Source organism: Phyllopteryx taeniolatus, chromosome 14, assembly GCF_024500385.1.
Source record: "Phyllopteryx taeniolatus isolate TA_2022b chromosome 14, UOR_Ptae_1.2, whole genome shotgun sequence".
Lineage (NCBI taxonomy): Eukaryota > Metazoa > Chordata > Actinopteri > Syngnathiformes > Syngnathidae > Phyllopteryx > Phyllopteryx taeniolatus.
Window position 1 is genome coordinate 12,026,870 of NC_084515.1, and position 14,808 is coordinate 12,041,677.

Below are 14,808 nucleotides of genomic sequence, written 5' to 3' on the forward strand. Positions count from 1 at the left end.
TGTTTGAATAAATGAATGTACAAATGGAATGAACTCCTGTTTGGTGCCACTGTGTGTGTATTGAGGAGTTATGTCATTTACGTAGCTCAACTTCCACACGCTGATGCGTGACGTCATATTGTTCATCAAATTTATGAACTCCATTTTACCTTGATTGCTTCAAGACGCAATCCATCAACAATTGATTCCACCAATTCAAAGGATCACTTTGTCCTATATTAGAGTTCCCACACGGAACATATTAGGTAAGTGACAGGAAGTGTGACTGCCTCACGCTTTAGCCAAACGAGTACTAATCCGTAAACGATTACAGTGCAGCTCAGTCTCTGACTAGCGGAGATCATGGCTAGCAATATGCTTTTGGCAATATGTCAAAGCTGTAAAAATGTTACTGCTCCACTTTTCCCTAGAAAGATTTTTTTTTTTAAATAAAAGATTTAAGCTGTCATTTTCTTTTCTGTGTATTTTTTATGTCATTGGATACATTACTATATTTCTTTGAGAATCCTTCCTTCATTGGAGAATTTACTGCTCGCAATTTGTTTGTTTGACTGATTTTAAATGCCATATATCGGTTCCTGCTTACACCAAAGAAACGCATTTTGTTCCCTTACACGACCATGCGCCAAGCAGACAGCGTGCCAATGTGAACCCAACCGTGATCTTAACACCAAGCTACGTACATAACTGTAATTTTTGGCATACCATTACAACCCTGCTAAAAAGGTGTACCTGATGTTTGACTGCCAATAAAATGCTTTGAGCTGACAGATTTCATTGTGCTGCTGTTGAGATTACGTTGGCCTAATAAACGCTGAAATAAAAGTTCAAAGATTTCAAACTGACATAAAATCAAAGAGGAAAATAGAGACAGACAAAAGATGGACAAGAAGACCTATTGTTATTCATGGTGTGTTGGCCATGAAAGCGGTATTAGTAGCAGCGGTACCTCGGTCTTGGCTCCTTCGGTGGGGGCAGGTTCGGTGGGTACCGCTCCTTCGCTGTAGTCATAGAACTCGCCATAATCATAGTTAGTGTACTGTAAAAGGGGAAGAAGAAATGGACGGCGAAAGAGGTGCAATCAATCCATCAGTGCCGTCATGTAAATACGCCAGCACAATGTCATATTGTACAGTATTTACATGGCCAGTGAGAGCAAGGCTGAGTTATACTCGCCATGCTATTTTAGAAATAACATGACCAAATCAATCACATCCATATGAACAGAACAGGAACAAAAACTTAAATATATGGATGAAAATAGCAATAAATCTTGTTTGCTCCCAAACAAGTTGTAATGCGGTCAAACGTGATGCGTTGCTACACGTAGGTCTGAATGTCATCGATAGTCTGAGGCTTTCATTAATGGGGCCCCATTAAAGTGAGTGTGCAGTCCTGACTCATGGTGGGAAAAGGCAAAATTACAGGAGCAAATAGCAGCCAGTAAATGACTTATAGCGCTAAATAAACGTACGGCCTGAGCTCTAAAATAGCCCACATGAATGCGGTGCAAAATAATCAGCTTCAGGGATATAATGTTGCTGTTTATTTACAGCCTTAAGGTTGAGCCACTCAGGACAAACCGCACAGGAAATGACTACAAGTTTCTCTGATTGGCATAAAATGTGGGAATTGGAGCTAGCCTAAGCAGCAATTCAGCAAACATTTACACAAACTTCAAAAGTATGCTAAAAAAAAGCTAAGCATTGTTGTCCCATGGCTACCATGTTTGTCATGTTTCTTTTGCTGTTTTTGTCTTTTTTTTTTTTTTTAGGAGTAATACAAATGGTAGCAAAGTATTTTAAATTTACCAAAAGTTTACACGAACTTCCAACCTGAGAATCAAAGGTACGGGAAGCTAAACAACGATAAGGTTTAATAAGCTAACTGTTGCTGTCTAACAAGTCCGACAACTAGTGTTTATGTTATATTTCCTTTTTTTAAGAGTAGCAATATTGGTTTTGCAGTAAAGTATTTGAAATTCAACAAGCACTTTCACAAACTTCAAAGGTAGAAGAGTCAAACGGAAAGCTACGCTAAGGACTACTGATGTTGCCTTTCCTAAAAAGAAGACAAACTATTGATGTTGCACTTTCCTAAAAAGAAGACCAACTACTGATGTAGCACTTTCTTCAAAAGAAGACAACTTTTTGATATAACACTTTCCTAAAAAGAAGACATATTAAAGTTGCACTTTCCTAAAAAGACAAACTATTGATGTTGCACTTTTCTAAATGGAAAACAAACTATTTATGTAAAACTTTCCTAAAAAGCAAAATTATTGATGTTCCACTTTCCTAAACATAAAACAAACTATTGATGTAACATTTTCCATTTAAAAAAAATATCAAAGTTACATTCCTAAAAAGAAAATACTTAAATTACATATTTATTTTTTAAGTTTATTTGAGAATCTTTCTTTTACTGGACAATTTAATTTATTACCATTTAGTAATGTCGTTTTCTCCCAGCGTACCTTTATTGACAGTTTAACAATGGTGAAAAGGTCCATTAAGTCCCAATTCCTGACATGCATTAAAAGGATTAATATTAGTTCCCGGGATAACTGTTGACATTGTGAAAAAGCGATAAAAGCTGCAATGTTGGCTAAACATCCCTCCGGCGGTCACGCTTGAAGTGGAGGCCTGGCCAGACAAGGCGAGACAGCCTGACAAGAGGGGCGAGTGGGAGGGTTGAGGGGTTGTGACGATTTACTACCTTGAAGTGCTTGGCTAGAACCTTCACTGTGAAGCTCGGATGAAATCGGAATTGGACGTGCACTCATACGCACATGGGGAGACGCACTCCTGTATCATTCCTGCTTCGTCTTTTGCACAGCAGGCTGGACGTCAGGGTGGACGCTCCCTGTTGGCGGTGCCCGAGTAAAACCATCTAAAAATCATTAATGAGGGGGACTCCGCGGACAATTGTGGTAATAACAACGACGGTAAATAACAAACTATTTATGTAGCACTGTCTAAAAAGAAGACAAACAATTTATGTTGTACTTTCCTAAAAAGCAGACAAACTCGAATTTGCACTTTCCTGAAAAGAAAAGTATTGATGCTAGCGCAGCGTCAATACTTTTCTTCCTAAAAGAAAAACAAACTATTATGTTGCACTTCCTGAAAAAGAAGACAAATTACTGATGTTGCACTTTCTTAGAAGGTCTCCATACACGTCCATAAATCTGTCTAAAGGCTATGAGACTACATGTGCGACCAAGCGCTCTCGCTCTCTCTCTCGCACTCTCTCTCTCTCACTCTCCATTCATCCCTCCCTCCCTGGCTCCCTCCCTCTCTCTCAGCTTGACAGCCTCCACCAGAGTGAACTTGATGATGATGAAGCAACATTTTCCAGCCACTTCATCCACATTTGCACATCGGCAATGAGGAGAGAGAGAGAGAGAGAGAGAGAGAGAGAGAGAGAGAGAGAGAGCGAGAGAGAGAGAGAAAAAAAAGTTTCCAGGTATTGGGATTCTTGTTTCACATGTGGGGGGGAGGGAAAAAGGTTGGATTTCGGGTAGCACAGCCTGCACAACTCGTTAGTGATATAAACCACGGGGCCACTGCAAAGTGGGGCTTGGGACGGACTCGGCAGCAGGGAAAAGAGAAAGGCAAAGATTTTCCAGTCTGAGCTCATCAGTTATTTGGTCAAACACTTGATGAAAAATGTCAGCTGACAGCCACAGCTCATATTAGAGAAGAAATACACGCAAAAAATGAATTACTTTGAAGGGCAAAGAACCATATTTGGTCACTTTGGATGCCTCACAGCTCAATATAAGGCAGTAGACAACCACATGAATTCCCACAGCCAATAAACAAATACAAAGGCTGAGATTTATTACGACCCAACTATCTTCAAATAAATTCTTTAAAAATATATTATAAAATATATTTTGATGTTGTCATTTGATAATTAAAGGGAAGGAACCACAGCTAAATAAATAAATAAATACATACATAAATAATTAAATGGTTGCAAATTTCCTAAAGAAAAATGTTTTGATCTTTCTTTTCATTTTTGGAATTTTGAAAATAATTTTCTTTCATTGTGAAAATACTTCTGTAACATTTTGAAGGGCAAGGAACCATATTGATGTGTTAGGCCAGGTGACCTAAGAATGTTTATTTTATTTTATTTTATCAATTTGCAAATATTTCATCCATCCATCCATTTGCCGTACCGCTTATCCTGACTAGGGTCGTGGGCGGACTGGAGCCTATCCCAGCTGACTCTGGGCGAGAGGCGGGGTACACCCTGAACTTGTCACCAGCCAATCGCAGGGCACCGATAAACAAACAACCATTCACACCTACGGGCAATTTACAGTCTTCAATCAACCTACCACGCATGTTTTTGGGATGTGTCAAGAAACCGGAGTACCCAGAGAAAACCCACGCAGGCACGGGGAGAACATGCAAAATCCACACAGACGGGGCCAGGATTTTAACCCCGGTCCTCTGAACTGTGAGGGAGAAGAGCTAACCAGTCGTCCACCGTGCCGCCCCAAATATTTCATATACTATATAACTTTCAAGCGCTTGGAACCATATTTAGTAACTTGAGCCAATATAATAATAATAATAATAATAGTTAATAAATAGTTTGTATTTTTTATTTGGAATTTAGAAAAATGTTTGCCTAATTTTGAAGTGCAAATAACCATATTTGGTAATTTAATCTAGAGCTAAATATATAAGCAATAATAAAACAGTTACCATTAAATATAATAAATGACGTACTATAATATTATATAATTTTATGAATTATTTAATGTTGACTTTCCATGTATTCCCTTTTCTACTAACCTCTTCCTCAGGTTCCTGGGCTTGGGGGGTGTCCTGGTGGGTGGGGGTTTCACAGTCGGGGCTGTAGTGTTCACAGTAGTCATAGGCGGCCCGGGGGTCTGCCACGATCAGCAGCTGCTGGATGTCACCCTGGACCATGACAAAAACAAACAATATGCCAGCTAAAACACCGCCCAAAATGTCATTTTTAAACACAAAGTCTGCACCGTCTTCCTGAATAACCCAGCATGGTGATCATAAAAAGTGACAGTAAAAACACAACAAGCAGGATGTGGTAAAGCACGAGGCCGTAATCCTTCTGATATAAAAGCTCATTAATCAAGGCTTGAAAAGAGTCTGTAACCTATTGTAGCATCTGCCACGAGAAAGGCTGCCAGTCCCTGTGCACAGTAGATAAATAACCAAGCTCTGTAGTTATCGCAAGACGTCTGGCTTTCATGAGCTTTTGGAAAAGGAAATTACATTTGCACCGCTAACCCTGCCGTGAGCCAACACGCCTCACTGTTCTGCGAGTTGAAAAACGTGACCACTTCCAGCCAAGTCTGCTTACATTTATGTTGCACTTTGTTTGCATGAAACCCTGACTGTGAGTTGTGTGCGATATATTTTCTTCCCGGTCAGTTCCGTTGTATGCAAAATTAAGCTGAGCTAAGCATTACCTTGCATCTTACCTAATATATAAGATGCCGGTGTGCTCTTTCTGGTCATTACACGACAAAGCCTACTTCTCAGAGGTAAAAGGGCGCTCCGTTTGTCTTGTATGACTCATCAGCGCCAAAAAACAATCATGGCTGACAACTTCTCTCAGAAAACTAGCTACATAGGCTTGCCTTTAAATTTGTTAAACAATAAACTGCTTCTTATTCTTGATGGAGAAGAACCGGTCGAAGAGCTACAAAGCGACGTCTGCCATCTAGTAGAGAATGGCGCTATTACAACTTAAAACTGATCAGGTATAGTAGAGGAAACATGTTCATAATTTACACCCTTGTGGCTTTATGTGTGTGTTTTTAAGATGAAAAAAATCGTTACGCGTGCACAAGGCCGAAGAAGTATGATAATAACCATAGAATAGGAAATCAGTACACGAGTTTCTGCATCTTGGCTGCTCAGTACAATATGGCTTTCTGTCATCAAAGTGAAGGGTAAGTACACAATGTAATATCTTTAAGTTGTAAAGGATTAACTCCCTCCACTGTTAAGTTGTATTAACACTTGTATGACAGTCAAGTTGTTGCACATTCTTTCCTACTGCTTTGTGCTTTGTGTGCTAAGATGGAACAACAAGCCGAGCAGCATGATCCTTATTTGTCTATTTGTCTTGTCTTTGTTGTTGTTAGTGTGCATGAGCTCATTGATATCAGCTCCACATCCGCAATTCTTCGTTTATTAATTCTGCGCGGTGGGATGTTTACGTTGAAATGTCGGCGCAACGGGGAAGCTCACAGGATTCAACAACGGCAGACACGTCACAACATGCACTTCATGCTAAACGAAACAACAAATTCAGCATTCAAGCTGAGTTCAAATGAACCATTTTAGCTACATGCTAACCTAAATTCAACAATTGCGGTCTTCATGCTCAGCTAAACTAAGGATTTGACTTTTATCCATCATGCTATGTTAAAGTCAACGCATTAAACGCAACTATTTTTATGATACGCTAAATGCAACACTTCCTGTCTATAGTCTGAGCTAGAAGCACAGACTGTCTTCTAGAATTCACACTAATCAAAACTCAGCTACAGTATTAGTCTGCATGCTAACCTAAAGGCTACACATTCAGCCTAAGTTAAAATCAACTATTTCAGCCAGCACACAACTCAAACTTGACACATTCAGTCTTAAAACTATGTGAATTATAATCAACACTAACCAAAACTAAACACATTCAGCCTTCAAGCTAAATTGAAATCGAATTTTCAGCCATATGGCTAAGTTGAACTCAACTCTTTTAGCCTACACGGCAACATAAACGCAAAACATCCAGCCTTCAAACTGAGTTAAAATTTTTGCTCACCTACATGCAAAATTAAACTTAACACATTCAGTCTAAGAGTGTCCAAGTTATCATGTTCTGCATTCATGCTAAGCAAACTCTACACGTTTGGCATTCAAGTTACGTTAAAACCAAGTCACTAACTATTTTAGACTATGAGCACTTTTAGCATTAATTCTAAGCTAAATTCTATTTTTCTAACCTATACGCTAACCTAAAATTTACACATTCAGCTTTCAAGCTAACTTAAAATCAGTCATTTTAATTAATTGAATTTTAATCGCGATGGCAATATTGGCTGCCAAGATTAAATGAGCCTGATCGTCTGTGATTTCTTCACATTTAAAATGCAGGCACTGCTGCATATGGAATGTGCTTCAATTGCAGCAGTGCCCGCAACCTAGTCAGCCAGCCACCAGGGGGGCGAACGTATGATTAAGGCTTCATTAAGCTACACAATGTATTGTCTGCACTGCAGCTACTTGGCAATCATGTGACTCAAGTAAAAGTAAAAAGTAGTCCTCCCAAAAATTACTTGTGTAAGAGTAAAAAGTACTGAGTAAATGGTGAGTAATTTCAGATATTTTTTTTTAAACCACAACAGGAATATAAAAATAACAAAATGTGAATGTGCAAATTCTGATACTGCTTTATGTGTGTGTGTGTGTGTGTGTGTGTGTGTGTGTACAGTGTGAGAGAGATTAGCACGTTCCCCAAAAGATGCATCTTTTACAGTTACTTGTGATAAAATAGGGATAATGTGGACTAATATGAAGAAGAAGAAGAATCACCTTGTATTGTCATGAACATGCATGCATGCACACACGAAATTTGTTCTCTGCATTTTACCCATCACAGTGAACACATACACGTTAGTGGAACACACTGGAGCAGGGGGCAGCTGAAGCGCCCGGGGAGCATTTCGGGGTATCAGTGTCTTGCTCAAGGACACCACAGCCGTGAGTCCGGGGGATGTTGGCGGCCACATTTCGGCAGACAGTGCCAGACAAATACTACAATACACAAAAGCTGTTTTTTTTTCTTCATCTAAATGTAAACACGAGTCGCACGCTGTTGCCTTTAATGTTAAAGACGACCTTTCTAACATGGTCGCCAGGTAGACACGTCGATTAGCTGATCTGGTTTATCTAGTGATAATACCCAGGATAATGCCCGGGAAGCCCAAGAGAAGATGTTGTTTGCGGTAATCTGACTTCCTTGTGTCGTTTGATTGGTGAACTAGACTTCAACGTCACTAGCACTTAAATTGGATTGAAGCAAACAGCGCCCAATGCAGAAGTCAAAGTCGTAGTCTAAACAGACTCTGTAACAGAGTAAATGTAAATGTAACTTCCATTAAGTTGCAATTTGTGATTGCACTTTGTAATAGCACATTTATTCAGTTAGCCCTTGCTAAACTGAATGAATGTATTTTGGGAACATTTTATTTTTTTTCCCCATCCATCCATTTTCTGAGCCGCTTCTCCTCACTAGGGTCACGGGCGTGCTGGAGCCTATCCCAGCTGTCATCGGGCAGGAGGCAAGGTACACCCTGAACTGGTTGCCAGCCAATCACAGGGCACATACAAGCAAACAACCATCTGCACTCACATTCACACCTACGGGCAATTTTAGAGTCTCCAATTAATGCATGTTTTTGGGATGTGGGAGGAATCCGGAGTGCCCGGAGAAAACCCACGCAGGCACTGGGAGAACATGCAAACTCCACACAGGTGGGGCCGGGGATTGAACCCGGGTCCTCAGAACTGTGAGGCTGACGCTCTAACCAGTCGGCCACCGTGCCGCCTATTATTTTTTAAATTATTATAATTTATTCTTATTTAAAGATTAATTTTGAACTGAAAACTGTTCGATATTGTTTTTTAAAAAGTAGTGCATTTTTTTCAGATTTTTCCCTAACATGAGGAATAATCTTGATTAATAATCATGATTACAAAATTGATCAAAACCATGATTATTATTTTGGCCATAATCGTGGAGCCCTACATAGATGCTAACTTAAACTCAACCGTTAAAGTCAAGACTGTTTTATTGTTTTGATGTCTTAATAACAACAGTTAACAAATGATTACACTTATAAAATTGTAAAATGGTACTTTAAACATTGGCTGTAGCATTAAAAACAATTAAGATTGTGACAGCTTGACTCTGGAAAGGATTAAAGAATAAAAATTGCACTATTAACAGCGGTTGACTTCTTTTTACACTTGCAAATAGTCCAGCTTGATGCAATTGCCACGCTCTCTCTCACTCTCTCTCTCTCACTCTCTCTCTCTCCAATGATGTCACTCTGACTTGCCCCTGACACCAATCAAGGCCCACATGTGGGTCCAGCTCAAGAGGTGTCACGTCATCCAGCTGCTTACTCCTCTTCCTTACGTCTGAGCAACTTGCTTGCTTGATTTCTTATTGTCTCACACACAAGCAGAGCTGTGGAAGTGGAAAAACAACACATGCAGATGGAATTTGAAAAAAACAAAAATGCGCACAAGGACAACAATTAGCTGAGGGAAGTGTGCGTAACACACACCCGATTTCCACATTTAGCCTCCACATTAACCTAAACGCAGCACTTTCTGCATTCATGCTAAGCCGAACTCAACATGCCATGCTTTCAACTAAATGCATTTTTTTAGCCTTTATGCTAAGCTAAAGTCAACTCGTCCTGCCACCATGATAACCAACACGCAACAAAATGTCTTTTAAATTTAACACACAACAATGAAGACTGGTGTTTACAAGCCTCCCAACTTTGAATGAATACAAAAATTGCAAAGTGTATGAAATGAGGCTTCAAAATGGTTAAAAATCGAGACGTTCTCTGAGATCTCAGATGCTGTCGCCGTGTCCACTCAGTGTGTTGAGAACACGCCCTGCACAACTTTCACCTGTCACTCAAATATATTTGTACGTGTGTGCCTATACATTCCTATATGTTTGACCCACAAAAATATATCCACCTAAAGTTTCCAATGGTTGGAATATATCCCACCGAGTCGTCACAGGGCTTTTCCATGCCACAACCTGAGACAATAGCCACCTGCTAGCTTACAGGATAACAAGGTTCCGGGCGCTGCGAACTGGTGGCATCGTCATCCGTATATGTCACTGCCTCGTTTGGTGCTGTGTGGGGGTCCACATAACAGAGACATTTAAGTGAAAATTAACCACTTATTAAACACCGCAGCACACGTTATTCAGCCTGTGGCTCACACTGACAGACACATTCGAGCACATACTTCCTGCTAGTTATAAACCCTACAATGACAAGTGTTTCAACTTATTAAAGTAGCCTGAATAACACAAAATACCTAACAATTGGGAATTGAAATAACGACATGGAACTGTTCTGTAAATTGTGGCATCCAGGCAGGATGCATTTTTCGGGTTGTAGACATAACTTGCTAGCTAACTGCATGCTTTAGTGATAGAAATGGACCTTGTAATAAAAACAGAGTAACTTGCAATTCTGCAGGAAAACCACTGATGTCAGAAGGCGCTCAAGTATTTATAAAGTGGGGGAGGGCCGACTCATGGCAGAAAGCCCAAGTGCGTACCCGGACTTCATTTTAGCCATGCCCACAAAATTGGTGAGCTAAGCTAACCCCAAAAATTATCATGAGCGGAGCTCAACCAAACGAAACTTCATTTCACAACTGACTCAGCACCATCTGTATTAAATATATTTATATAAAAAAAAGTGGGAGCACAGAGGCTGCATAATCGGTAGACTTGCTGGGTGAGGATATGCGTCTACCAGCTGTGGAATGTGAACACATGCTGATCATTACTCCAGCTTCTCCTGCACTTCCAAGACTCTTGCATCTGCCACCCAGCACTAGGCTAAAAATGTTTAGTTTAGTTTAGTTTAGCATAAACCAAGAAAGTGCTGAGTTTGGCTCAGCATGCAAGTCAAACGAGATTAGTTTAGTTTCGTCAAGGTGAGTTTATTTTAGGATGAGGAACACAACAATAATACTGTAACTACATTTTAACTGTAACTATAGAATATGAAGGTGACACTATAATACTGTATGTCTACATATGAGCGCTCTTCAAAGTGTAAATAAATAGCTTCATTTTGGTTTTATTGAGTTGTATTGTACAGCGGCTAACTTGTTTTTACACTTGCATGACAGTTGACAGTTTAAAACATCAAGGCCCGTACTAGTGAATAAAGGTTTTATAAACAGTTTGAGGCTGGAACAGATTAATTCACTCTCCATTATTTCCTATGGCTTGGTTTGTATTTTCTGAGCATAAACATATGCGACTTTTCAACACAGCTGGCTATGTTCCAAAGGTGTCAAGGTGGACTGCCTGTAGTACAATTACGAAACCTGAAGCTAAAAAACATGGCTTGCAGTATTTGAACAGAGCTACAGTAATGACAATACAACAACACAGGACGTTTGTAATCAGCCATTAAGCAGGAAGCAATTATAACGTTGGCTAACATACCCGTCAATGTCTTACTAGTGTCTGTTGAAAAACACCTCAATGTCTCCTGAACTAGCTAGAAGGCTGTATGTGTTGCGGGTAGTTTAGTGCGAAGGCTAAAAGAGTTGAGTTTAATTTAACATGAAGGCTAAATTAGTTTGAGTTTAATATGAAGACAAGCGGCGTTGAATTTAGTTTAATATCGAGGCTAAAAGAGTTCAGTTTAGGACAGCTTGAAGAAGAAAGTGTTGAGTTGGGCGAAGCATGAAGACAAAAAGAGTTGAGTTTAACTTAGCTTGAACACTAAATGTGTCAAATTCAGTTTAGCGTGAATGTATTCCAGGATTAGATTAATATAAAGACAGGACATTTTAAATTTAGGCTGAAAGAGAAGGTGGCAAGACGTGTTGAATACACCTTAGCAAGATGTCCTGAAAGATATGTGTTTAATGTAGCATGAAGGCTAAAAAAAAAGCTTTATTTAGGTTAGCATGTGCCAGGTAGTGTTGAATTTATCTTATCTTAAAGGCCAAGAACCAGAACCAAAACTTTGGCTATATTTGATCAAGGGCTGAATCTAGCTTAGCATAACGGCTAGGAGTATTTGAGGTAATTTAACATGAAATGTTAAAGAAAAAAACTAATGTCTTTTTCAACAGCGTGTTAAGAATATATAAGATTTGGAGAAAGTGTTTTTGTTCACTCGTCTCCCCTCAACTCATAACAACGTTAATTACAATCTTCACTGCGGCTTCCAGTCTGGCATTCTTTCCCTTATAAAACTAATTCACTACCGCGGTTTTTATGGCCCACATAACCACGCTATATTTCCTTATCAACACTGTCAGGACATCTAACCACGGCTGCTTCACTTTAGCCAGCATTCCGAGATCACACATCAAAGTGTTGAAGTCACATTTTCCACACAGGTCACAACCTGCTGGGTTTGTTAAGTATAACTTAGCTCAGAGAAGAATAAAAGAGCTAAATTTAGTTTATCATGAGTTTAGCTTAGAGTGAAATCTAAAAAAGTGTAAAGGTTCAAGAAGTTAAGTTTAACCTAGCATTTTGTTTAAAATATCTAAATACAGATTTTGCAAGAAGGCTAAAATAGATGGGTTTACCGTAGGCAGTTGAGTTTAGGTTAGCGCAGAGGCAAAAACAGTTGTGTTTAGCGTGAAGATTGAAAATACAGAGTTCAATTTAGCATGAATGCAAGAAGGGTTGAGTTTAGCTTAGCATGAAGGGTAAAAGAGTTGGGTTTAGTTTAGCGTGAAGCCTAAAAGATCTGCATTGAGCTTAGCATGAAGGCTAAAATATATTTAGCTTATCTTAGTGTGAAGGCTAAATATGTCAAATTGATCTTAATATGACAGCTAAAAGGGTTGCCTTTAGCTTAGCGTGAAGGCTAAAAGAGCTTCATTTAGCTTACGTGAACGCTAAAAGATCTGTATTAATCTTTGCAGGCTAAAACATCTGTGTTTAGCTTAGTGTGTAGGCTAAACGTAATGACTTTAGCTTAGCATAAAAGCTAAAATGTGTTTAGCATAGTGTGAAGACTAAATGTAACAACTCTAGCTTAGCTTGAAAATTAAATGTGACTCAAGATCAGCATGAAGGCAAAAAGAGTTGTGTTTACTTAGTGTGAAGGCTAAAAGGGATGAGTTTAATGTGATATAAGAAGTGTTGGCTTTAGCTTAGCATGAAGAATAAAAGAGTTTGGTTTAGATTAGCATGAAGGCTAAGCTATCTGCCTTTAATTTAGGGCAAATTCGTAAATTCAATCTGACGCGCTCACTGCGCTCTGTGAGTGCAGTGTTCAGAGAAGCAGAGTGACGAATTTACGAAGAGGCGTGTTGGCCATTGCCAGGGATACGTCAGTGCGTCTGCCATATTGAATGTGTCAGTTCTGCCTGTTGTTATCTTGTCCTGCCTGATGCTCCGGCCGCTCAGTCTCATTAGTCAGAGCGGTGGGAGTGCGCTCCAGCACTCCCAGAGTAAGGCGCTCTGAATAACCAAACGGCACACTCCAACAACGCTCTAGAGTTTCCAAATGTTCTGGAGTGTAGAGATCGTGCTTGGAGTGAATTTCCAAACCTACCCCTAGTGTTAAGACTAATTATGTGAGTTCAGCCACGCATGAAGGCTAAATGAGTTGAGGTCAGTATGCAGGTAGGAAATGAAGACCCATTAGCACAAGTCTGGCTACATTCCATCAAGTGTCATGTTTATCTTAGCATCAAGGCTAGAACTGAGAAGTGTTGACTTTAAATTAACATGACAGGTTTAGCTATGGATGGAGTGTTGAGTTTAGCTTTGCATGAGTAGCAAGAAGGCTGCTAATGTTGAGATTAGTTTAGTAAAAAAGCATACATGGAAAAAAATTGTAACTTGGCCAAGAACATCTTCCCCCGATCAACTTTACAATCGAATCAATCTTGTCGCCGTGACGGGTTAAACGCCTTTAAATGTTCCACCCCGGGAATGCAGGAAACAAGGGGTTCAAACAGGGATTCCAATATGGCAAGCGGTTCACCTCGAAGACTTGCTCATCCAGGATCCTGGTGCCAAAGACGGTGATGCCTTGGGTGTTGATGGCCGCCTCCTCGCCCCTGGCCAGAGTCTTGGTCACCTTTCTCTTACAGTCCACAATCATGGTTACACTCTTCTTCTCCACACTGATGGCCACACGATGCCACCTAATGACCAACACACACAAAATTATTCACATACCAACACTCAAAATGGTCGAAATCAGATAAAATAGAAGCTTCAATCCGAAATGGCCCACTTGCTGTTTGTTTTTAGGTATGGTTTCTTGAACCTCTTTTCTCTGTGTCCAGTTTGGCTTAGGGTGAAGTACTGAGTTTAGCATAGTCTCAAGGTGAGAAGTACTGAGTTTAGCTTAGCGTGAATTCAGGAAGCACTGAGTTTAGCTTAGCATTAAATAAATAAGAATAGAGCCAAACTGAGAACTTCCTGTCTTCATGCTAAGCTAAGTTCAACTTATTGTCTTTATAATAAGCTAAAGCACTTTCTGCCCTTATGCTTAGCTAATTTTTATTTTTATGTTCTTTATGCTAAGCTTAACTCAGCATTTTTTGCCTTCATGCGAAAATAAAACCAAACACTTCTTTTCTTTATGCTAATTTAACTAAATTCTTATCTCCTTCATGGTTAGCTAAACTCAGTACTTCCTGCCTTCACGCTAAGTTAAACTTAGCTATTCCACCATCCACACAAAAACTGAACGCTATATTTGTTAATCATGCTAGCTAAATTGAACTTACTGTCTTGATGCTAAGTTAGCTCAGCACTTCCTCCCTTCATGCTAGGCTAAACTCTATTCTTATGTCCTTTTCATTGCTATGTTAAACTATATTGGTGTGTCCTTTATGCTAAGCTAAGCGCTATTTGTATGTCCTTCATGCTTAGCTAAAATCTGTACATCCTCCCTTCATGCTAAACAAAACTTAACACTTCCTGTCTTCATGCCAAGCTTAACTCAACACTTCCTGAGTGAAGGCAGAAAGT

The 14,808-nt window shown here is 39.6% G+C and overlaps 1 protein-coding gene across 2 annotated transcripts in view; it reads right to left on the reverse strand.

The window, feature by feature from the left end:
* The window catches only part of LOC133488438 (collagen alpha-1(XI) chain-like), an 85,030-nt gene that overhangs the window by 55,362 nt on the left and 14,860 nt on the right, over positions 1 to 14,808 (reverse strand). The window contains exons 4-6 of one of the 2 annotated variants that reach the window (XM_061796270.1): positions 13,811 to 13,973; positions 4,815 to 4,943; positions 950 to 1,039 (exon numbers count right to left, since the gene is read on the reverse strand). In XM_061796270.1, the coding sequence (XP_061652254.1) occupies positions 950 to 1,039; positions 4,815 to 4,943; positions 13,811 to 13,973 (382 nt within the window). The remainder of the gene's footprint in view (positions 1 to 949; positions 1,040 to 4,814; positions 4,944 to 13,810; positions 13,974 to 14,808) is intronic. The other variant, XM_061796271.1, reaches the window with a different exon arrangement.